The sequence below is a fragment of the Elephas maximus genome, chromosome 7 (genome assembly GCF_024166365.1).
Source record: "Elephas maximus indicus isolate mEleMax1 chromosome 7, mEleMax1 primary haplotype, whole genome shotgun sequence".
Taxonomy (NCBI): Eukaryota; Metazoa; Chordata; class Mammalia; order Proboscidea; family Elephantidae; genus Elephas; species Elephas maximus.
In genome coordinates, this window is record NC_064825.1 from 46,544,345 (window position 1) to 46,571,366 (window position 27,022).

General features: G+C 37.4%; 1 protein-coding gene across 4 annotated transcripts in view; it reads right to left on the reverse strand.

Annotated features, from left to right (window-relative positions):
- The window catches only part of UVRAG (UV radiation resistance associated), a 295,560-nt gene that overhangs the window by 156,442 nt on the left and 112,096 nt on the right, over window positions 1–27,022 (reverse strand). For all 4 annotated transcript variants that reach the window (XM_049889784.1, XM_049889786.1, XM_049889787.1 and 1 more), the window contains exons 7-8: window positions 17,727–17,832; window positions 6,887–7,013 (exon numbers count right to left, since the gene is read on the reverse strand). In XM_049889784.1, coding sequence (XP_049745741.1) covers window positions 6,887–7,013; window positions 17,727–17,832 — 233 coding nt within the window. The remainder of the gene's footprint in view (window positions 1–6,886; window positions 7,014–17,726; window positions 17,833–27,022) is intronic.

Genomic DNA, 27,022 nt, shown 5'->3' on the forward strand with positions numbered 1-27,022 from the left:
TCCTAACTGAGCACTTGGACTTAGAATCAAGTGCCTAAAAAGGCACTAAGTGCCAAAGAGAAGTCATAATATGTAAGAATCCTCTAGGAAATCACCTTAGGAAATCACTTTACTACTGGCTAGCAAACAGACTGAATCACAGCTGCAAATGGAAGTGAAAAATACATTTTCCCCTTCATTTTAGCAATATCAGTGACTCAAGTGCTGAAATACCTTAACGTGGCTCCAGGTTCGTTAAACAGTACATCTACGTAAATGTACAAGAACGATGTTCAACACAAAATGTTACTTTGAATAGATAAGAATAAGTATGATTTTGGTTACCTAGAACAATCACTACAGAGAATGGGAATCCCCAACAAGCAGACCAGGATTTACTAGTAAATAAAATCAGCAATCTGTCTCCATACACTCTTTCCCACCCCCCAGTGCTGATCACCACAGTCCACGGAGAGTCCCAATGGGCAGAAGAACACAGCCAACAACAGCACTCTCCTGCTTAGTTCAGAGACTGCAGTGTCAGCATTAGCTCCTAACCTTCTGATTCCAAGTGAAATGTAAATAATTCTCACCTCAAAAACAAATAAAAGTGAGAGGAGGGTTCCTGAATTACAAAGTCAGCGTTAGAAATCACTATTCTGACCCATCCTGGTAAATGCACTTTCAACTTAAGTATCTTTTCTCTAAGTGTGATAAAATGGAGACAAAAGAATGCCCAACTTACTTGACTAAAAGAATTAAAATAGTGGAACAAATGCCAACAAATCTTATAATCTTTACAGCACAGTTAGGCAGTAGTATGCGTGAATCCAGATTCTGCCATAACTTGCCATGGCTTTGGGAAAGTCACTTAACCTCTCTGAGACTTAGTTCCCTCATCTGTGAATTGGGGGACAATAATAGTATCTTTAATTCATAGGGGTATTAATAAGAAAAGAAGAATAGATAATTAAGATAAAGAATAGGATGCACGTGACATTGCCTGACACTAGCAAGCATTTTATAAGTATTAGCAATTATTATTCACCTCAGTCTCTTAAATGGGATAGAAATCCCCTGCTTATAGGCTAGTGACAGACTAGATGACATCTCGGGGCTTTGCAACATTTGCTCGACTAATATATATTTCATAGGCTTCATACCTCATACTACTTGTGAAAAGATAGTCTAATGCAATAATTAAGAGTTTTGGGATCAATGAAAAGATTTTACGTTCCAGCTTCACTTCTCATTAGCTGTGTCAACTTAAGTAAGCTAGCTAACCTCTCTGACCCTGACCCAGAGTTTCCTCAACAGTAAAATGTAAATAATAATGTTACTGTAACAATTAAATAATATCACTTATATACAGTGATATGGAGCCCTGGTGGTGCAATGGTTAAGGATGCTAACCAAAAGGACAGCAGTTCAAATCCACCAGCCGCTCCCTGAAAACTCTATGGGGCAGTCTACTCTGTCCTACAGAGTTGCTATAAGTCAGAATCAACTCAACGGCAATGGGTTTATATATAGTGACAAGCAGCATACTTGAAACATTGTAGTTATTATTGGTCCTCTTATTAGAAAAAGGCAGAAGCTAACAAAACTCATGATCTGCATCCTAGTGAAGTGAGTGGTGCCTGGGGTCTTAAAAGCTTACAGGCAGCCACCTAAGACATAACTACTGTCTCTACTCACCAGGGGGAAAACAGTAAGAAGGTAACCGAGAGCTCAGAGAAGAAATAAGTCTACGTGAACCACAATCTCATCAACCCTGAGACCAGAAAAACTAGATGGTGCCTGGCTACCACCACGGACCGTTCTGACAGGGTTCACAATACACGGTCCTGAGTAGAATGGGAGAAAAACATAGAGCAGAACTCAAATCCTTAAAAAAAAAAAAGCCAAACTGGAACAGTGAAGAGTAGAAGACTTCCTGAGATTATCGCCCTTAGACACTCTTTAAACCTAGAACTGAGCCTGTCCCCTGAGATCACCTTTAAGGGAAACAGCAGAGTAGCACACAAAATAAAGGATATTACCTTAAAAACCATCAGTATCAGACCAAAAGGTTAACAATTCCTCAAAAGCAAAGACGAAGAGATAAGGGGGCAGGGAAACTAGAGTACTGGAAATGGAACAAACAGAACACAATTAAAGAGAATGCTGACACACTGTGATAAATGTTACTGATGTCACTGAACGATTTGTACAGAAACTGTCAAACGGGAACTCAACTTGCTGTGTAAATTTTCACCAAAAACTCAATAAAATATAACTTTTAAAAAACGACAGAAGAAAAAGGCAAAAGCCCCTAACGTCCTATAGTGATTTCGGTTGAAAATTGGTGATCTTGAAAAAAGGTAAGATATACAGAAATACATGCTACAGTTAGTAGGCAATTTGAACATGTATAGCAAAAGTTGCTGGTACTGCAAAGACACCATAAAAAATGCTTCTTTTCACAGAAAATGAAGCCTCTTGAAGCAAGTCTTGGGTGTATGTACACAACAACAATTTATTTGGAACTATTCTGACAAAGACTAAAAACGGACTTTATTCACAATGTCTCATGATTTTAAATGACATTATTCAATCAGATCCTCATTTATAACTGTCAAATAGGCAAGTTGTAATGGAATGCAGAGAGCTTTTAACAATCACTGCCAAACAATACAGTGACACCTGCGAAAGCCAGAACCTGTGTAAGGAGGAAACCGGACAGAGAAGGAAAACTCAAGTATTTTCCACTAAAATGAGCAATAGAAAAGTGATAAGACTGTGCCCTGTCAAAGGTGGAAAACTTCTATGACCTGGAAAAAGAAGGCAGTTCGGTGGTGTTCCAGCTATTGCAGGTATCACCGTATTTTCTTCTGCGGTATTTCCAAATGAATGCTGAACTAGAAGCTGGAGAAGTCTTCTTTCTTTAGCAATGAGTCCCATGACATTAGATTGATAACCATGAGTATTATCATTCACTTATTGGGTGTTTATTGGGTGTTTACTACGTTCCAGGCACAATACCAAGCACAAAGCATATGAGTATTTCATGCAGTACTTGGGCAGTCCCGATCCTCAATGACATTACAGTCTAGAGGAAGAGCCAAAGTAAGGATGACAATGCTATAATGGAAAAAACACAAGGGTGCTATGGAAACACAGCAGGACACCTAACCTGGGAGTTAGGGGTGAAAGGAGAAGGGGAAGGGAGTCAATGACAGTTTTCTGGAGAAAGCAACAGAGGCCTGAATTTAGGTGTTATAGATTGAACTGCATCCCCCCAAAACGTGCTGTAAATCCTAACCCTTTATACTTGTGGTGATAATCCCATTTGGGAATGGGTTTTCATTGTTATGTTGATGTGGCAGTATTAGTGTAGGGTATGTTTTAAGTCAATCTCTTTTGATATACAAAAGGACAGATTAAGCAAGCAAGCAAGCACACGAGGGGAAGACACATGCCACATGATCACCAAGGACCTTCCCCCAGCGTGGACAGAGAAAGCCTTCCTCCAGAGCTGGCACCCTGAATTCAGACTTCTAGCCTCTTAAACTGTGCGAAAATAAACTTCTGTTTGTTAAAGCCACCCACTTGTGGTATTTTGTTATAGCAGCACTAGATAACTAAGACAGTAGGTGACATACAGCAAAGCTTTTTTAATGAACTGAAGGAAGTTCTGTATGGCTGAAGTATTCAGTTTGAGGTGGGCCTCTGTAAGTCATCTTGAGTCAGGGCTTTATCTTAAGTGATAGAGAACCCACCAAAGTGTGATACAGGAAAAAAAACAACTCATCTGATCATCATACAGATCCATGCTACACAAAGTGTGGTTCACAGACCAGCAGCATTAGCAGAACTTGGGAGCTATTAAAACTCAATCAAGTGTGGGCATAAGTATTTTGAGCTTCCGTTTAGAGATGAAACTAAGTAATTGGGTGGGGTCACATAGCTGGTAAACAAAAAAGCAAACTCAACAATAAAATAGGCAAAAGTTTTAAACAGATATTTCACCAAAGAAGAGATACAGATAACAGATAAGTATGAAAAAGATTCTTAACCTCATTAGTTATCAGAGAAATAAATATAAATTAAAACCACATTGTGAAACCACTACACACCCACTAGAAAGACTAAAATTAAAAATGTCTGAATGTAAATGGAACTGTCATGTATTGCTGGTGGGAATGTAAAACTGCTTGGCAGTTTCTTATAAACATATACTATAAATCCAGCAATTCTATCCCTAGTGATTTACCCAAGAGAGTATGTTCACACAGAGGGTTACGCTGAGATGTTTACAGTAGCTTTATCTATAATAATCCCAAACTGGAAAGAGCCCGAATGTCCATCAACAGGTAAATGGATAAACAAATCGTGGTACACACGTACAGTGGAATATGACACAGCAATAAAAAGGAAAGAATTCCTGACACACACAAAAACATGGATGAATCTCAAAGGCATTATGTTAAGTAAAAAAGAGCTAGGCATAAAAGTGTACACATCCTATGATTCCATTTACAGGAAATTCCGAAAAAGTCAAAATGAGGTCAAAATGCAGATGAGTAACAGCCAGAGGTTAAAGGTTAGGGAAAGGGATTGACCACAAAAAAGCAAAAAAGAATTTTTAGGGGATGAAAATGCTCTGTATCACTGAGCGTGGCAGTGGCTACATGAATGATTATATTTATTAAATTCATCAAACTGTGTATTTAAACTTGATTAATTTGATTATATGTGAAGTACAACTCAATAAAACTGATGTTTGAAAAGAAAAACCCACACATAGAGCTCCTACAAATTTATTTTAAAAACAGTCATACAAAATGACAAAATGGGTAAAGGACCTGAAAAAAGGTAAATTACAAAATAAGAACCACAAAAGAGTTTACGGTAAATGTCATACTTAATGGCGAAATACAGACTGGAAGTGAGACAAATATATCCAGTCACCACATCTATTCAATATTGTACTGGTTGTCTACACGGTATAATATGGCAATAAATAAATAAAAAAATAAAAGACATAAGAAATTAAAATATTATCATTTGCAGGTAAACAGATTATGTACACTGAAAAGTCAAAATAACATAACAATTATTAGAATTAATAAGGTCCCTAGATATAAAACTAACATACAAAGATCAACTGTAACAAGCACATGAAAAGATGTTCAAGATAACTGGTTATTCGAAAAACACAATTCAAAACCACAATGTGGCCCCACTTCATACCCACTAGGATGGCTACAGACAGTACTGTGAGACTTTCACACACATAGTCATCTGGCTTTTGACAAAACTGACAATGCAGTGCAATGGAGAAAAAAAAAAGATATCTTCAATAAAAGGTGCTGGGTCAACTGACTATGTTAACAAAAAATTACTTTACTCTTATCTTGCACCATACACAAAAATGAATTCTAGATATAAATGCAAAACAGTAGAAGTTTAAAAGAAAGCACCCAATAGCATCTTTCAGTTAAGTTTAAGACAAAGACTTCTTAAACTGGATACAAAAAGCATTACCTATAAAGGAAAAGACTAATCAAATAGAATTTCTGTTAATTAAAAGATATCATTAAAGAGTGAATAAGCAGGCAACAGAGCGGCAGAATGTAATTGTAATGCATGTTTCAAACAAAAAATCCATATATGTATTATATGAAGAGCTCCTGATGTTGTTTTTAGGTGCCATTGAGTCGATTCCAACTCACAGTGACCCTACAGGACAGAGGAGAACTGCCCCATTTTGTTTCCAAGGCTGTAAATCTTTAAGGAAGCAGACTGCCATCTCTCTCCAATGGAGGAGCTGGTAGGTTTGAACTGCTGACCTTTTGGTTAGCTGCTGAACGCTTAATCGTTGCACCACCAGGGCTCCTTAATTGTGCTATCAGTGCTCCTTAAAGAGCTCCCACACCCCCTAAAAACTCAAACCAACTAAAAAAAAAATGGGCAAAAGACTTGAACAGGTACTTCACAAAAGAGTGTATCTCTACTGCAAATAAACATATAAAGAATGAAGTGGTACTGAACTTCATTAGTCTTCGAAGAAATAGAAATTAAAACCATAACACAATACTAACACATACCCACTAGAAAGGATAAAATAAAAAAGGCAGGAAGTATCAAATGCTGGCAAAGAGGTAGAACAAGAGCTCTGATACACTGCTGGTTGAAAGGTAGGTAAATGGTCAATACCATTTTGGAAAGCTTTTTCATACGATCTACTAAAGGTGAACATATGCATGCTCTATGACAATGCAGTTCTACTCTTAGATTTATATCCAACAGAAATGCATAAAAATCCTCATTAAGAAACATGTACTAGGATGTTCATGAGAGCCCCAAAATGGAAATTACTTAAATGCCGTCAATAGTAAGAGTGAATAAATTCCTATTCATACAATGGAGTTCCATTCAGCAATTAGAATGAATAAACTGACTACATGCAGGTTAAGGCTGAAACTTACAAAAATGTTGAACAAAAGTCAGACACACAAAGAGTATATAATATATAATTCTATTTCTAAAAAGTGCAAAATTAGGCAAAACCAATCTGTGGTCTTATAGTCAGGGTAATGATTAGCCTCACTGGAGATACAGAAGGCAGCATGAGGAGGCTTCTGGGTGCTGGGGTCCTGGCAATTCTGGTTACGTGGGTATGTTCACATTGTGCAAAGTCATCAAGCTGTACACCTATGGATTTATGCACCTTCCTGTATGTATGTAACACTTTAAAAACTGAAAGAAAATTCTATCATATTTGCACACCCACCGCCCACTACCCACTGCCCTTGAGTCAATTCCGACTCATAGTGACCCTATAGGACAGAGTAGAACTCACAGAAGACTGTTGGAGCCTATGGAAAAGAACAAAGAAAAACTACTAAATGTTTCTACTCACCTTTGTCCTGTAATGCATCTTGCTGCTTATGCAGTAATGCCACCTCCTGTCCCAAAGCTTTCTTCTGCCTTTCCAGTTCATTTCGAAGCACCAAAATTTTTAATTGCAGGCATTCACTTTCTTTTTTCTAAGTAAATAAAATCACAGGTAAATTTGTGACTAGGAAAGTAATGACTATGAATAAATAAAACTCATAATTTTTCAAAATATATCATGGTTTAGCCTGTGGCTCTTCTCAAGTGATTTAAGTATCAGTAGCTATCAGGGTAATAAAAAGAATACAGAAATAGCCAAAGAATAAGAGTAGAAGTAAGTCTTCAGTCTGGGTTGTTTTATTTTTTTAAGGACCCCAAAGATACTACAGTATGTCTCAGGTCCCTTCCCTAATGTAACAATAAAATAAGACAAATAATTAATAACAAAAATGAAATGGAGTCCTCAAAAAGTTAAACACAGAATCACCATATGACCCAGCAATGCCACATGAACATGTAGGCACCAAGGTTAAAAATACAATGCCATTTACAATTACCCCCTACCCCCCCCAAAGAGAGAAAAGAAATAGGTATAATACTGGAAAAATAAAAATGTACAGGACTTGTGTTGTATAAAATATACAACACTGATGTATAGAAATCAAAGACATCCTATGTTCATGGACTCAAAGACTCAACATACTCAAGATATAAATTTTCTCCAAATTTATCCGTATATTGCAATTTCAATGAAAATCCCCAGCAAGATTTCCTGTAGATATAAACAAGCTGATTCTACAATTTACATGGAAAGGAAAAGGAACTAGAAATGACCAAAACAATTTCGAGAAACAAAAATAAAGTTGGAGGAATCAAACTACTCAATAGCGTGGCTATAAAAGGGCACTGTGAGGGAATCTTGTGGTAATGGAAATGTGGTGTATCCTCATTGTATCAGTGAATATCCTGGTTGTGATACTGTACTGTAGTTCTGCAAGATGTTACCACTGCAGGAAACTGTGTAAAGAGCACTAAATTATTTCTTAAAACTGCATGTGCATTTACAATGATCTCAAGATAAAAAGTTTACTTAAAAAAAAAAAACTGATAATTTTAAGTGCTGACATGAGGACACAGTGCAACTAAACTCTCATGCCTTCAATGAATCTCAAAATCTCATTATGCTGAGTGGAAGAAGCCAGACTCAGAAAGTTATGTCTTGGATGATTCCATTTGTATGACACTCTCCCAAAGACAAAAATATAGTAGTGATGAAAAACAGATTGGTACCTGCCAAAGGTTTGGAGTGGGGGAAAAGGCTGTGACTACCAACAGAGAAGATGAGGGTGTTTTGGGGGGACTGATGAAACCGTTCTGTATGCTGATTGTGATGATACAACAAAACAGGTCAATCTTACTAATGTTCATTTAAAGATAATTTTTTATCCAACTGTTCTGCCCACTGACAACATACATCTGACAGTAACAAATACCGATGTGCAAGGTAAGAGTAAGGCTGGCTGTAATGGTTAAGGTTAAGTGTCAACTTGGCTGGGCCATGATTCTCAGTGGTTTGGCAGTTATGTAATGATTTAATTTGGCAGTTATGTAACGATGTAATTTGGCAGTTGTGTAATGATACAGGCATCCTCGATTTTGTGATCTGATGTGGTCATTCTACATTTTCACACAATATTGATTTTTGCACAACAACCTGATCTTTGGAACCTAACCGTGACAATAAGTGTGGAGAGGGTGTATATGTGCTTACACACAAGTGCATATACACACAATTATTGCACTATGAATCTATATGCTCTTCTCTCCTGGTCTTTATTAATACTTTTCATGATTTCCTATGATGTAAATCTTAACCAAACTTCAGTTTGGCTGTATCTAGTATAAAGGAGCCTAGGTGGCACAACTGATTTGCTATCAGCTGCTGACCTAAAGATTGGAGGTTCGAACCTTCCCAGCAGCTCCATGGAAGAACAGGGCTGGTGATCTAATTCCATAAAGATTATAGCCAATAAAGCCCTATGGAGCAGTTCTAATCTGTAACACACGAGGTTGTCATTAGTCTGGGGCCAACTCAATGGCAGCTAACAACAACCACCTAAGGTAACCAAAACCAAACCAAACCCAGTGCTGTCGAGTCGATTCCAACTCATAGTGACCCTATAGGACGCAGTACAACTGCCCCATAGAGTTTCCGAGAGGCGCCTGGCAGATTTGAACTGCCGACCCTTTGGTTAGCAGCCGTAGCACTTAACCACTACATCACCAGGGTTTCCCCACCTAAGGTATGTAATAGCAAATTAAACCTGCAATGGAAAATCTGTTAATTAAATAAATTAGATAGGTTAGCAAGCCCTGGGATAAGCTGCTGGAAAGTTTTAAAAGGAAAAAGCCAGCATCTCTACTTGATTCACAGACAATGAGGAAGCACGGGAAATCAGTGAGATGAGTAATGCTATGGCTTTCGAAGCAATAGGCATGGAAAATGGTTTTTGGCAATTGTGTAGAATGTACTTTACAGCAATGATGTCTCACCCAAATTGCTTTCTTCCTCATCCCTGAAATTCTGATTGTAAACAGATGGCATGATCATTCACTAAAGGCATTCAAGCCAAGAAAAGAAGCAGAAAAGTCTATGAAATGTGCCTTTTCAAAAAAATGTTCCTAAGCAATTTTTTTTCAATAACGCAAACACCTATGGAGGGCCTACTATACACTTACAGTCCCTGCTTTCTCTAAGCTTGGGCCGACTGAAGGCAAAAGCCATTTTGTCCTGTCAACCAACTACAAAAACAAAGGACAAAAATGAGATTGCTTATCACGAAAGAAAGAGGAACCAAGAAACACTTTGGATTTATTTAACAATCCTATTGTGTGAGCAGGAAGCCTAGGTTCTAACGTCATTGAAGGGGAAAAAAAATATGTAAATTCTTAGGAAGCAATCTTTTGCCTCAAAGTACCTGGTGTTGGATTTCCTTAACTTGAATTTTTTCACGAAAAAGTAAACTGAATTCTACCTGGGCAGAGAAAAAAGGAAAGCAACGCTTCAGGAAACACAGGACTATGCCTGGCTATCGGGTCACTATGAGTCAGAACTGATTCAACGGTATACAACAACAGCAGGGTTAACCTGCTCCGTGTCTGGCTAGGTGATAATCTGCTCTATTCCGTGGTATACTCTCAAACTGGAGTATGTTTTCTAGATTCAAAGAAGTAAGGTTACAAGTTGATCTAAATACTAAGCTAATACAGGAAGGCATGTGTATAGTGTGTTTGTGTTATGGTCCATATGCGGAAACTGGCCCATGTACAGAAACATATCAAGTCACTGAAAACCAGGATTGTTGGCTCTAATTTCTCATGAGTACAGTAAACAAACTCTGCAAGTAGGATCTGGTTCTGCTTCTTTTCTAATACATCAAAGACAAGTGATCTAAGATCTTAATTTTCCATAAGTATATCCTAATGGGTTTCTGTACTCTATCTGCCTACTCCAAGTGTAGTTAATGTCACATATGTACCACCAATGGATGGCTTTTGATTAGATTTTAGTGTTTATATACAAAACTGTATCTGATCTAATTATCATAGATACAGTCATCTATTTGCAAGCATACATTTCCATTTATGGGTCTTTATAAAGAAAGTCTTGGGCATTGTTAAAGATTTTTTCAGAATGACAGGCTAATTTGTAATTGGCATATTAAAGGAAATAATTTTCTTCTCATAGATCACACCAGAGCTAAAAAGTTCTCAAAGCATAGTCCTGACATTTTTTTCAGAGCCTGTGAGATCGAAACTATTTTCATAATGATATTAAGCTGTTATTTTACTTTTTCATTCTAGTTTTCTCTCAAGTGCACAGTAGAGTTTTCCAGAACATATAAGATTTGTGACTGTTATAGACTGAATTGTGTTCCCTCAAAATATATGCTGTAAATCCTAACCTCTATAGGGTCGCTATGAGTCGGAATCAACTCAATGGCACTGGGTTTGGTTTTTGGTTTTTTTGGCCTGTGGTTATAAACCCATTTGTGAATGGGTTGTTTGTTATGTTAATAAGGCAGGATTGTTGATGTTGTTGTTTCCGACTCATAGTGATCCTATGTACAACAGAACGAAACACTGCCCAGTCCTACGCCGTCCTCACAATCATTGCTACACTTGAGCCCATCACTGCGGCCACTGTGTCAATCCACCTCCTCTTGAGGGTTTTCCTCTTTTTCGCTGACCCTCCACTTTACCAAGCATGTTGTCCTTTTCCAGATACTGGTCCTTCCTGGTAACAAGTCCACAGTATGTGAGACAAAGTCTCGCCATTCTGGATTCTGAGGAGCATTCTGGCTGTGCTTATTTCAATGTAGGGTAGGTTATGACAATGAGGAGTAGGTTATTTTTATTATGTTAACGAGGCAGGATTAGGGTGTATCTTGAGCCAATCTCTTTTTAGAAATAAAAGAGATTAAACAATCAAGGGAGAGAAACAGAGATAGGGGAAGACAGATGCCAAGCCACATGAAGATCTTCCAGGAGCAGAGGCTCAAAGAGACAAAGACCTTCCTCCAGAGCTGAGAGAGAGAAACTGTCTTCCCCAGGAGCCGGTGCTCTGAATTCAGACTTCTAGCCTCCTAAACTGTGAGAAAATAAATTTCTGTTTGTTAAAGCCATCCACTTATAGTATTTTTATTACAGCAGCATTAGATAACTAAAAAAAAAAAAAAAATTTTTTTTTTTGGGGGGATAACTAAGACGGTGAAATTGCAATAGACTACAGAAATAGATGTGAGAATCTAGCTGCCTTTTATTAAGCTAGGTATTAGCTTAAAAGAAGCTGAATTCACACAGACACACAAAAATTAAAACTCCGCAATAAAAACACTAACCAACCAATTAAAAAATGGGCAAAGACTTGAACAGTTATTTCGCCAGTTGATACACAATGGCCAGTAAGCACATGAAAAGATGTTCAACACCATTAGCCATTAGAGAAATAAAAATCAAAACCACAAAGAGATACCATTTCATACCCACTAGGACAGCTGTTATTAACAAAAAAAAAAAAAAGAAAGAAAATAACCAAGAGTTGCCAAGGATGCAGAAAAATTAGAACATTTGTACGTTGCTTGTGGAAATGTAAAATGGTGCAGCTGCTGTGGAAAACAGTTTGGCAGTCCCTAAAATAGTTAAACATATAATTACCATATGACCCGGCAATTTAACTCCTAGGTATATATCCACAAAAATTGAGAGCAGCGACTCAAACACACACATGTACACCATCAACGCTCACTGCAGCAAAATTCACAATAGCCAAAATGTAAAGACAATCCAAGTGCCCAGGAACAGACGAATGGCTAAACAAAATGTGGTATATACACACAATGGAGTATTGAGCTATAAGGAGAAATGAAAATCTGATACATGCAACAACACAGATGAACATTAAAACATATGCTAAGTGAAATAAGCCAAAACAAAACGTCAAATATTGCATGATTCCACCTTTATGCGATATCTAGAATAGACAAATTCACCAAGACAAAAGATGATTCGTGGTTACCAGGGGCTGGGGCGAGGTAAAAAGGAAGTTAAAAACAAATAATAATAAGGACAAGTAGAATTATTATATTGAGCCAATGAGTAAGACTGTAAAATTATTGTTGATTGTTCCATTCAATTTGTACTTGATTTTTTTTTTTTTAATAGGTTCTTTTTCTCTGGAAAAAATAGTGCCTTTGGAAGATACTGAGCAAAGAACTTGGGCTATTGCATCACATGGAATATTTTCAACTGCAAATAACAAATCTGTTAGAAGAAAATGGCTCAAAGAATAAAGATATTTATTATCTCACAAACGTGGAAGTCCTGAGGTAAAATGTTCCAAGACTGGAAACTCAGTAGCTCAATAATGTCACCAAGAATCCATATTATTCCACCTTTTTGTTCTGTCTTCCTCAGTGTGTTGACACTTGTTGTCAGTCTTGACACTCATTGTTTTAAATGGCTGCAGTACCTTCTAGCATCAGTACAAACTCCAAAGACAGAAAGATAAACTGTTTTTCTCCAGGACATCTCGTTTTAAAAGTGAGGAAACTCTTTCCCAGAAGTCCCCAAGAAACTCCCTTCATGTCACTTTTGCTAGAATTGTATCATATGACTGTTACAGAATCATTCACTAGCAAGAATGGAATTATCGTGATTCATTTAGATGAATTAGGCTTTATTCCCCTATCACCTCCCATGGCTCTCCTAAGGCACATGGCTATCAGAAAACCAGGAAGTGTACTGGGGATAGGGGTGCATATGACTCTTGGATAGCAACAACAACAAAAAAAACAGGTAACACTTAAAATCATTCCTCTCAGTAGGATGAAATCAAGTTAAAAAAAAAAAAAAGGTAAACACAGAATTACCGTACCCGTTACCTGATGCTGTTGCCGTTGAGTCAATTCCAACTCATAGCCACCTTATAGGACAGAGTAGAACTGCCCCATAGGGTTGCCAAGGAGTGGCTGGTGGATTCAAAATGCTGACCTTTTGGTTAACAACTGAGCTCTTAACCACCATGCCCCCAGAATTACCCTATGACCCAGCAATTCCACTCCTAGGTATATATCCAAAAGAACCGTAAAGGTCTCAAACAAGTATATATACGTAAACGCTCACAGCAGCACTACTCACAATAGCTAAAAGGGAGAAATAACTCCAATGTCCGTCAATGGATGAGTGGATAAACAGAATGTGGTATATACACACAGTGGAATGCTACTCAGCCATAAACAGGATAAAGTACTAATACATTCCACAATGAGGGTGAACCTCCAAAGTATCATACTAAGGGAAAGAAGCCAGACACAAAAGAATACATATTACATGAGTCATTTATATGAAACATCCAGACTAGATAAAACCACAGAGACAGGAACCAGATTGGTGGTTGCCAGAGAAGGGGAGAAGGGGAGAAGGGGAGAAACTGCTTAATGCGTGAGGTAAGGGGTTTCGCTCTGGAGTGATGGAAACATTCCAAAACCAGAGAGAAGTGGTGGTTGCATCACATTGTGAATGTACTAAAAAAAAATTGTTTACTTTAAAATCGTTCATTTTATGTTGTATGAATTTCATTTAAATAAGTAATTTATTAAAAAAAAAAAAAAAGATCCAGGAGACTTCTGCTGCTGGTCAAGATGGAGTAGAAAAAAGAACACTAACCAACTAATTTTACCAGACTACTATAAACAAGATGGACTGCCACAATGGCTGCAACAATGGGCTCAAGCAAAGCAACAAATGAGGATGGTGCAGGACTGGGCAGTGCTCCGTTCTGTTGTACACTGAGTCTCTAAGACTCAGAAGCATACTGACAGCACCTGACAGCAATGTAAGATGTTAATAATGGGGAAAACTGGATGTCGAGCTTACACATGGGAATTCTGTATTATCTCTGCAATAATTCTATAAATATAATACTGTTCTAAAATAAAAGGTTCATTTAAAGAAAAACTGGCGAAATCTGAATAAAACGTGTAGTTAACTATAGGGCATCAATGGTAATTTCTTAGCTTGGACAAATTGTACTAGTTATGAAAAATGTTAACATTAGAGGAAGCTGAATGAAAAAAAAAACACATGGGAGCTATCTTTGCAAGTTTTCTGTAAATCTAAAATTAAAAATTTATATATAACCAAACAGGCAAAAAGATCTGAACTGACACTTCTTGAGAGTTACATGAACAGCCAATTAAGATAGAAAAAATGCTCAACAGCATCAGTCATCAGAGAAACACAACTTAGATGCAAAGGAGATGCCACTATACACCCATGTGAAAAAAACAAACTCAAACCTGTCGCCCTCAAATCAATTTCGACTCATAGTAACCTTATAGTGGCCTTATAACCACTGGAACAGCTAAAACTAAAGACCGACCACTTAAATGAGATGCACAGATTCCTTGAAAGACACGTGCTACCAAGGCTCACTTAAGAAGTAGGTAACTTGAATAACTCTATAACTATTAAAGAAACTGAATTCCTAGTTCAAATCTTTCCCACAAAGAACACTCCAGGCCCAGATGATTTCACTGGTGAATTCTACCAAACATTAAAAAAAAAAAAAAAAAAAAATTCTACAAATTCTCACAGAAGATAGGAGGAAACACTTTCAAACTCACTAGCTGGGTCCAGGTTACCCAGACAGCAAAACCAGACAAAGAGATTACAAGAAAACTACAGACCAATATTCCTCATGAATGTAGATGCAAAAATCCTTTAAAATTTTTTAAAAGCAAATTGAATCCAGCAATACACATAAGAATAATTCATCATAACCAAGTGAGGTTTTCCCCAGAGTGCAAGGTTGGATTAACTTTCAAAAATCAATCAGTGTATTTCACCATAATGACAGAAGAAAAAATACACCATTATCTCCATAGATAGATCAAAAGCATTTGACAAACTCCAAAATGTACAGGTAAAAATTCAAGATGACAATGGCAGAAATTCTGTAAGAAATATAATTAAATGTCAAAAAAATAATACTGGCCATTGATACTACGTGAGATGCCAAATCTTTGAAAGTCATCGAGTATGAACCAAATTTCTTTTAACAGAGTTAATTACTACATGTAATCTGATTTCTTTCAGTATCAAATATACCTTCTGACTGTATTTTTACTTAGGCTAAAATTAAAATTAATTCTTTTACATTGAAAACACTTGGGTTGGGGGATGAAGGCCTTGGGACAATTTGGAAAGGAACTGAAGAAAAAGAGGTAATAGTAAAAGTTTCTAATTTGCAACAAAAACATCTTAATGTTATTCCTTGTAAGGAGACAAACCAAAACTTCTGTTTCTGTCAAATGATCTAGGCAAGCTGCTTCACTTCCTCAGGCCTCATTTTCCTGTCCTATTTTAAGAGGAGATTAACCAAACCGAAACCTGTTGCCATCAAGTTGATTCCAACCCGTACAGAATCTATAAAATAGGGGAGAACTGCCCTATAGGGTTTCCAAGGCTGTGATCTTTATGGAAACAGGTGGGTTCGAACCGCCAACCTTTCAGTTAGCAGCCAAGTGCTTAACCACTGCGCCACCAGACTATTCGAGATTAATTCTTAAAGTCAACAGATATTTATTGAGCACCGACTATGTGTCAAACACTTTTCTAGGTGGGGTGGGGGAAATATATATATGTTAAATGGTAATAAATACCACGGAGAAAAATAAAGCAGAGAAGGGGACAAGATGTACTAAAGAAGGGGATGATTTTAAATGGGGTGATTAGAGAACTAGAAATTTTCTAGGTTCATTTTCAGTTCAAAAATCTGATCCTTTCCTTCTATGTTGACTAAGCAGCATAAAAAAACACAGTGAACATCTGAACCTGACCTCCTTAAACTCGTACATTCTATCACCTTGCTCTGTGTGTCACCACTTATATTAAAAAAAAAAAAAAAAAAAGGATTAAACATACATTTTTTCATACTGAGACAAAGCATATGCTGTCATTTAATGAAATAAGTAATTTCCCAGTCTTGCCTTGGGAGAGGAAAACAAGAAAAATAAAACCTAGCAATTTCTCCCCAGACAAAGGTTGTTCAAATGTGGCACTTTTGTACAGTACTGAAAAGAATTAAAATTAGCTGTTTTTTCTCCCCCTCAAATACATTTACGGTCTGGAGCTTGGTACTTTATTAGGCCTACGTCAAAACAAAAGGTAGTTTAGAAGCTTCTTCAAGATGGAAGATTTTCCAAAGCAAGGAAAGTTTTACTAAGTATTCCTACTGTAGTCAGCATAGCTGTCATATGTTGTGTGTCTGCCATGTGTCAGGTACAGTACTAGTGACTTTATATATTAGACTGAACAATATGAAATTGCCATTTGTAGGTCAAAATCAACAATTTTATATAATTCAAACTAATACACTATCATACATTAATTTCAAAGTCCATGATAGAGAAACGTGTGCGTTAATTGGATTGGGCTTTTCCATAGTTCTTCTGTTCTATCATCTCGGGCAAATTTTCGAAGTAACAAGGAGCCTTTGTTTTCGGTTTAAAAGGCCCTCTGCCAAGTTGATAGCACTGTGAACGACAACTGGAAGATACTGCCTACCTGTGATAATGACTCTGCACAACAAATACTTTAAAAAAACTTACCTAGTATTTGAATTTTATTTTACGTAACATAATCCACAGCAGAAATTTCATCAAAAGCTATCCATAGCTGTGTGGCTTCATTCTGAGCAAAGCTCATTTTATTGGTTATACTCATTCTGTTTTCAAAGGCATAATCTTCACTCTAAAATTAATATTTTTTTGCTACTAGGAAGTATATAAACCAATCCAAAATTTTATCTGTATCTTAAATCTGTCCATTTGAATTAGGATTTCTAGTTCCCTGGAAATGCCTCATTAAAGAGTTTTTCCCAAAAGAGAACACTGTTCATAAACCAGTTTATTATGCTCAATCCAAACAACTTTTAAATTCATCTTTTAAAAGTAGATTAGTCCCTGTAGTTTATTTTTTCTTCTTTTGGCAGCTATTTTTCATTCACTACACAGCTCATGTTTAGAGTTCATATTTATAAGACATTAATATAACAGCCTGTTAATTATCTTCTAAGCAATTCTATGTAGTCCAAAGTTTCATAAGGCAAGTACTTTGTATGCTACATTTTCAGCAGATGCGGAAGTTTATTTCCAACATTTAAATGCCAACAGAAGTCTCAGTGAAATAATATTAAGAAAAAAAAAATTAATCCGAGAAGAATATGATGATCCCCTTTAGAAATCATAAAGTTTAAACAGGTAAATATATACATTTTAAAAAAAGAAAAAAAAAAAACCTACCAGCTCATTGCTTGTAGATGTGAGCCTTAGCTTTTCTTCAATTTCCTTCCCAATTTTCTGAACAGTTACCTGAGTCTGTTTAATTGCACATTGGGCTCTATGAAGCCTAGAAATAAAAGTTGTAGAAAAATTTAAGTGAACTAAACTCCTAATACAAGGTCACAAAATTAGGACAAACCTAAACATTAAAGCTAAATTCACAAAACTTCTAGAAGAAAACATGAAAGAATATCTCACAATCTTGGGGTAGCCAAGGATTTCTTAGAGAAGACACAAAAAACTCCAAACCAAACCAAACCCATTGCCGTCGAGTTGATTCTGACTCATAGTGACCCTATAGGACAGAGTAGAACTGCCCGATAGAGTTTCTAAGGAGCGCCCAGCGGATTTACAAAAAACGCAGGGAACAAAATTAGGACAAACTTTTCAGAATAAACAGAATTAATAATGACCTCAAACTGATTGTTTTTCAATTCCCTAGCATATTTATAATGAAATAACAGGAATTGCAATATATTCTAAAAACAACCTTCTTACACCTGCCTGCCTACCTCCAATATGCTGAGTGCTGTGTTGGTTACCTAGTGCTGCTATAATAGAAATAACACAAGTGGATGGCTTTAACAAAGAGAAGTTTATTCTCACACAGTCTACAAGTCCAAATTCAGGGCATCAGCTCCAGGGGAAGACTTTCTCTCTGTGTCAGCTCTGGAGAAAGGTCCTTGTTATCAATCTTCCCCTGGACTAGTAGCTTCTCAGCACAGGGACCCCAGGTCCAAAGGATGCACTCTTCTCCTGGTACTACTTTCTTGATTATATTAGGTCCCCATGTCTCTCTACTCACTTCTCTCTTATATATTTCAAAAGAGGTTGACTTAAGACACAATCTAACCTTGTAGATTGAGTCCTGTCTCATTAACATAACTGCTGCTAATCCCATCTCATCAATATCATAGAGATAGGATTTACAACACATAAAATCACACCAGATGACAAAATGGCGAACAATCACACAATATGGGGAATCATAGCCTAGCCAAGTTGACAGATATTTTCGGGGGACACAATTCAATCCATGACAAGAACAAAAATAAAGAACTCAGAGGAGTCTGGAAGACACCTCAGAAATAATCTGGTTGAATTCTATCATTTTAGAGATATGGAAATAGACCCAGAAAAATCAAGTGGGTTGCTAATATCATCAAGAGAGCATCACTGCTGTTAAGGCTGAATACTACTTCTGGGTATCCATAAAGAACAAAGAATTCACAATAATCCCAGTTTGGGAGATAGAATTAAAGCAGATGGCACTCTGCAATATGTAAGAAAAAACAAAAGATGACACAAAAGACAAAGTAGAGAAGCACTTAAGTTCTGGACCAGGGTCTATATAACAACTGAATTCTCGGTGAGGAAACTTTAAGGAACACTGAAAAAAATTAGAGCTATTTTTCTTTTTTGCTTTAGTTATTGATTTTTTGGTCTTTCTGTATTTAAACGTGACTCATATTTTTCTTATACATTTACATATCAAAAAATGGCAAAGCTGTCTTTATTTGTAGATGACATGATTTTCACGTAGGAAATCACAATTATCTATAAAACAACTACCAGAACTAATCAGTAAATTTCAATAGCAGTGGGTTTGGTTTTTTTGGTTTTATAGGATCCATAATCAACATACAAAAATCAATTATATTTCTATATACTAGCCACAAACACCTGAAATACAAAATTTAAAAAATATTTTTTATATGGCAGCCATCAAAAATAAAGTACTCAGGAATAAATCGAGCAAAAGATGCAAGACCTGATGCTGAAACTATAAAACACTGCTGATAAAAAAGGAAGAGCTAAATAAACAGAAAAAAACATCATGTACAGTGACTTGAACATTAAATACCATTAAGATGTCAACGTTTCCAGGGACAATGCTAGGAACCCTAATAAAAAGCAAAAACCAAACCCAGTGCCACTGAGTTGATTCCGACTCATAGCAACCCTATGCAACAGGGTAGAACTGGACCATAGAGTTTCCAAGGAGAGCCTGGCAGATTCAAACTTCTGTCTCTTTGGTTAGCAGCTGTAGCACTTAACTACTACGCCACCAGGTTTTCTGGAACCCTATACATGGCATAAATAGCATGTAAGTCATAATTAACAGGGTATAATCTCTAAAATCTACAAGATACTGCAACACCTCAACAACAAAAAGACAAATGACCCAATTCAAAAATAGGCAAAAGATACGAACAGACACTTCACCAAAGAAGACATTTGGTGGCTAACAGACACATGAGGAAATGCTCATGATCGTTAGCCATTAGAGAAATGCAAATCAAAACTACACGAGATACCATCTCACCCCAACAAGGCTGGCACTAATTCAAAAAACACAAAATAATAAATGTTGGAGAGGTTGTGGAGAGACTGGAACACTTATGCACTGCTGGTGGGAATGTAAAATGGTACAACCACTTTGGAAAATGATTTGGCGCTTCCTTAAAAAGCTAAAAAAAAAAAAAAAAAGCTAGAAATAGAAGTACCATATGATTCTGCAATCCCAGTCCTAGGAATATATCCTAGGAAATAAAAGCCTTCACACTAATAGATACATGCATACCCATGTTCACTGCAGCATTGTTCACAATAGCAAAAAGATGGAAACAACCTAGGTGCCCAACAACAGAAGAATGGAGAAACAAATCATGGTACATACATACAACGGAATACTATGCAAAGAACAATGATGAATCTGTGAAACATCTCTGAACATGGATGAATCTGGAGGGCATTATGCTGAGTGAAATTAGTCAGTCATAAAGGGCAAATATTGTATAAGACCACTATTATAAAAACTCACAAAAAGTTTTAAACACAGAAGAAAACATTCTTTGATGGTTAAAAGGGTAGAAAGGAAGAGGAGGGAAATTCACTAGACAGTAGACAAGAATCAACTTCAGTGAAGGGAAGGACAACACACAATATAGGGGAAGTCAGCACAACTGGACCAAAGCAAAAGCTAACAAGTTTCCTGGACACATCCAAACACTTTGAGGGACAGAGTAGCTGGAGCTGGGGCCTGGGGACCATAGTTTCGGGGGCCATCTAGGTGAATTGGCATAATGAAGCTTATTAAGAAAATGCTCTACTTCCCACTTTGGTGAGTAGTGTCTGGGGTCTTAAAAGCTTGCGAGTGACCATCTAAGATGCATCAATTGATCCCATCCCATTTGGAGCAAAGGAGAATGAAAAAAAACCAAAGACACAAGGAAAATATTATTCCAAGAGACTAAAGGACCACATAAACCAGAGACTCCACAAGCCTGAGACCAGATGAGCTAGATGGTGCACAGCTACCAATGACCACCCTGACGGGGAACACAACAGAGAGTTCTGGGTGGAGTGGGAGAAAAGTGCAGAGCAAAACTCAAATTCACATAAAAAGACTAGACTTAATGGTCTGACAAGACTGGAGGAACTCCCGAAACTATGGCTCCTGGACACTCTGTTAACCCAGAACTGAAGCCATTCCCGAAGACCACTACTCAGACAAAGATTAGACAGGACTATAAAACAAAAAATAATACACATGAGGAGTGTGCTTCTTAGTTCAATCAGACATATGAAATCAAATGGGCGGCTCCAGTCTGGACACAGAATGAGACGGCAGGAATGGGCAGGAACCGGCTGAATGGACACAAGGAACCCAGGGTGGAAAGGCGGAGTGTGCTGTCACATTGTGGGGACTGCAACTAATGTAACAAAACAATAAGTGTATAAATTTTTGTATGTAAATCTAACTTGAGCTGTAAACTTTCACCTAAAGCACAAAAAGTAAAAAAAAAAAAAAAAGATGTCAATGTTTCCCAAATTGATCAATACAGTAGTCCCCCTTATCCATGGGGAATATGTTCCAAGACTCCCAGTGGATGCCTGAAACTGCAGACAGTACCAAACCCTATATATACTATGTTTTTTCCTACACATACATACCTATGATAAAGTTTAATTTCTAAAGCAAAGATGTCACTTTAAGGACTAATTTGTGCCTGACCCAAATTATGATTTCAGTCATCTCATACGTATGTGAAAACTGGACAATGAATAAGGAAGACCTAAGATGAACTGATGCCTTTGAATTATGGTGCTGGCAAAGAATACTGAATATACCATTGACTGCCAAAAGAACAAATATGTTTTGGAAGAAGAATAGCCAAAATGCTCCTTAGAAGCAAGGATGGTGAGACTTTGTCTCAGGTACTTTGGACACGTTATCAGAAGGGATTGGTAAAGCGGAGGGTCAGTGAAAAAGAGAAAGACGCTCAACAAGATGGACTGACACAGTGGCTGCAATGATGGGCTCAAGCATAACAATGATCATGAGGATGGCACAGGACCAGGCAGTGTTTAGTTCTGTTGTACATGGGGTCACTCAGTAGGAACCAACTGTATGGCACCTAACAACAACAGGAGATTATTCTACTATACTCAGGCTGCTGCTTCTTATGATGATGTGAAATGATAAAATGCCTATGTGATGAGATGAAGTGAGGTGAATGATGTACGCACCATGATGTTGTGTTAGGCTACTACTGACCTTCTGATGATACATCAGAAGAAGGATTACTGCGCCATGTGATGTCAATGGCTGAGGATCCTCAATAGCTGAAGGTTTTTTTTTGCAGAACCTTTTGGAAGAACATTGCAATCAGAAGTTTTCAGACCAAGGCTGACCATGGGTAACTGACACCACGGAAATTGAAACCGCTGGTAAGGGGGGACTACTGCAGTTTTGAAATCCCAAAGTCCCAACAGGCATTTTTTTTTTTTTAGAAATTAATGAGCTGATACTATAATCTGTACAGAAAAGAAGATAATCTAGAAGAGACAAAACAATCTTGAAATCTGCCAGATTTCAAGATTTTCTATAAAGCTATGCTATCAAAGCCATGAGGTACTGGCATAAGAATTGACAAATAGATCAATGAAACAGAATAAAGAGTACAGAATTAGACCTACACATATATGGTCCATTGATTTTGACAAAGGAACCAAAGCAAATCAATTAGGCAAAGAAAGTGTTTTAAACAGTGCTGGAATAACTAATAAACACAGGGGAAAAGGAAGCCCTGGTGGCATAGCGGTTAAGTGCTACGGCTGCTAACCAAAGGGTCGGCAGTTCAAATCCGCCAGGCGCTCCTTGGAAGCTCTATGGGGCAGTTCTACTCTGTTCTATAGGGTCGCTATGAGTCGGAATTGACTCCACGGCACTGGGGGAAAAATGAATCTCATCTTTTACCACACCAAACCAAACACGTTGCCATCAAGTCGATTCCAACTCAAGGGGACCCTATAGGACAGAGTAGAGCTATAAGGTTTCCAAAGAACAGCTAGTGGATTCGAAACTGTTGACCTTTTGGTTGGCAGCCAAGCTCTTAACCACTGCGCCACCACGCATAGAATATCAATTCAAGAAGGATCACAGACCTAAGTATGAAAGCTAAGGTCATAAAACTTCTAGAAGAAAACATAAGAGAATATCTCACAATCTTGGGGTAGGCAAAGATTTCTTAAAGAAGACCAAAAAACACTATTCATAAAATTTTAAATGTTAAATCGGACTTTGTCAAAATTTAAGACATCTGTTCATCTAAAGATGTCATTAAGAAAATGAAAACCAGTCCACTGACTGGGAGAAAATATTTGCAACACATGTACCTGACAAAGGAGTTGTGTCTAGAATATACAAAAAACTCTTACAAATCGGTAACAAATAAAAACAATAACCTAATTAAGAAATGGGCAAAAGAGTGAAACAAACATTTCACAAAAGAAGATATAAGAATGGCCAATAAGCATATGAAAAGGTGCTCAACACCTCAGTCATTAGGAAAATACAAATTAAAATCACAATGATACCACATTTCACACCTGTTGTTGTTGTGTGCAGTCAAGGGATTCGGACTCATAGGGACCCTCCCACCCACTGCCATCCAGTTGATTCCGACTTATAGTGACCCTATAGGACAGAGCAGAATTGCCCCATAGAGTTTCCAAGAAGCGCCTGATGGATTTGAACTGCCGACCTCTATGGTTAGTAGCTGTAGCACTTAACTACTACACCACCGGGGTTTCCATAGCGACCCTAGCATAGTTAAAATTCAAGTGACAACACCAAATGCTGGCAAGAATGTGGAGCAACTAGAACTTGCAATCATTGCTGATAAAATTGTAAAATACTACTACCATTCTAGAAAACTGTTTCTCATAAAGTTAAACATACATCTAGCCTGTGACTCAGCAAGTCTACTCTTAGGTATTTACCCAAGAAAAATTAAAACATACGTCCACAAAAAGATTTGTACAAGAACATTCATAAAAAACAACCTAAATGTCCATTAAACAGGAAAATTAATAAACAAATTGTGGTATGCCCATAGAAGGAAACTCTACTCAAATAAAAAAGGAATGCACTACTGATACATTCAATAATATGGATAAATACCAAAAAAATTACATTGGGAGAAAAAAGCCAGAAACAAAAAAGTACATACTGTATGATTCTATTTATATATGATCAAGATCAGGTAAAAAACAGCATATGGTAATGGAAATCAAGAGTGGCTGGTTGCCTATGTGAGGTGGGCGTAGACTGGTAGGGAGCAAGAGGAATGAGGAAATTTTCTCAGGTGATGGGGATGTTTCCTATCATGATTGGGGTGAGGGATACATGGGTGTAAACACTTGCCAAAACTCATAGAATTCACACTTAATACCTTTGCATTTCACCATATGTAAATTTTTAAACTCTGTTTTTAAACATCAGTTATCACTTCTAACCTGATATATCAATCCTTCCCCTATATATTGAAAGATTAAATTTTATTAGGGATTTGATGGAGTCAAGACCTCTGCCAACAAATTTGTTATTATGACACTAAACCAAAAAGCCAGACTCATTGCCATCAAGTCGATTCTGACTCATAGTGACCTTATAGGGCAGAGTAGAACTGTCCCATAGCCTGTAAATCTTTATGGAAGCAGACTGCCACATCTTTCTCCTGCAGAGCAGCTGGTGGGTTCAAACTGTCAACCTTCTGGTTAGCAGCCAAGCACTCAACCACTACACCAACAGGGCTACACACTGAAAATATTCACGCCATGTCCTATACTTCAGGAGGCTGTCTCACAGTTACTGTGGATTTCTTAGATCATCTCTAAAAGGGAGCAACTCTCATAGCCAGTTTGCTTATGAGATCAGATACTCAACAACTTTCTCTGGGCTCCTAAGGAATTCAACAGTGGAGATTACACTCTATCCTACTCCTCTTGCTCTGTGTGTGTGCGTGTGCATACGTGCACACACGCTACATCTACACTGACAGTAATACTCTCTTACCCAAAGAAGACCCTAAAGAAATTTTAAAACAAGGGAAGGTCCTTTGTGATCTGGTCCCTGCCTACATATCCAGCCTCATTTTCTAAGACTTTACCTTGCATCTTCAACTCCGGCAAAACTGAACTATTGGTGATTCTCCAAGCATATCATGCTACGACTTGCTTCCGTAATTTTGTACAAACCGTTCCATCTGCCTACAAGTTCTCGCTGCCCCTTAACAGATCAGTAAACTCCTACTCCCATTAACAGGTGGTTCAACCATAAGCTCTTCTTCAAAGGCCTTCCCAACTACCTCAGACAGGTAGAGGCACTCCCTTCTCCAGAAATCTGCTCTATCTTGTATACAACACCATAATAAATATTACAGAACCATATTTTATAGCGAATGTTTATTTACTTGTCCACTTCCTCATGACATTTTCCTGAGGAAAAAATATATTTCATACATACTGCCATTGTTTACCACAGAATCTGACACAAAAGGGGCACTCAACAGATATTTGCTGACTGTATGTCTACTAATGACTGAGTATAAAAGCATAGAACCCAAGATTTAATATTTTTCAGTGTTATCAATAGAAGAGTAATTGAAATATCAACATGTTAATTTTCTATATTTGTAACTTTAAAATACTATATTCAAAACAAAAATCACATAAGACCTCTCATTCAGGTAGAAAACAAGCATGTTTTCTTAAAAATGTTACCAGAATTCTAATGATGATAGGTATTATCAACTCACAGGAGAAATCAACAAAATAGCCTGTTGCTTTAAAAGGGGGAAAATGCTGCCTAAAACTCACTGGTACTATGCAAACAACCTTGTCAAATGGTAAAGACTTTAAAAATAAAAATGATTCATGACCATAATTAATGTATGACTTCAACTATTTGGCTCTCACTGCCCCAGACGCTTTCTGATCTTACCTTAGGGGCTTAAAACACACAGACAGAGTCACATTTCCTCCAATCTTCAGTGTTACCCAAATAGACTTTCAGAGCCTTTGCTACATCAAGACAGAGCTAATAACATTCCCCTTTCAAACCCAACAGGAGAATAAAAGTTTGAAGTTTTTAGGCTTTTAAAGAGAACGTGGGACATCCTGATTCCCCGGGGGGTGAGAAGATGAAGGACCAACAAGAAAAGAAACAACTGCTTTGTCTCCAAACTGGCTGACCAGTTTCAGAGGAAGATTTCTTAATTTTGCAAACTAGGAAAGGATTCTACAAAGAAAGAAATATACACCATCTAATCATCTGGGTGGTTGGTCAACACCAACAGTGACACTTCCAAGCTGAAATAAACCTCCATCATCACTGGGGTTGGAGAGGAAGAGTAAAGTAGCTCTATTTGATAAACATTCAGGTTATGGTAAATGGATGCATCCCTATGACTTAATATGATTTGAATTAAGAGTAAAATTGAAACTGGGCTAAAAGAAAATGCTTCGAGGTTACATACTGCTGTGACTAAAAAGTATTATTACGCTGCATTCAAGTTTTAAGACCCAACCCAATCTGTGGAGTCTATTCCGATTCATAGCGACCATATAGGACAGAGCAGAATTGCCCCATAGTTTCCAAGGAGTTGCTGGTGGATTCGAACTGCCCACCTTTTGGTTAGCAGCTGGGCTCTTAACTACTGCACTACCAGGGCTCCAAGTTTAAGACAGAGAATAAAAAATCAGAACACCTAAAGAGGAAGTGAAGTAAAGTTGTCTACGGCTTGAGGGGAGAAATAAAAAAGAAGAAAATAAAGGAAAAGGCAAGAATATATTGAGAGAAACAAGCATCTTACATTAATGGCTTTCTATTCGAAACGAACCCCCACCTGTCTGTCAGTTTTTTGTACTGTGGGGGCTCACGTGTTGCTGTGATGCTGGAAGCTATGCCA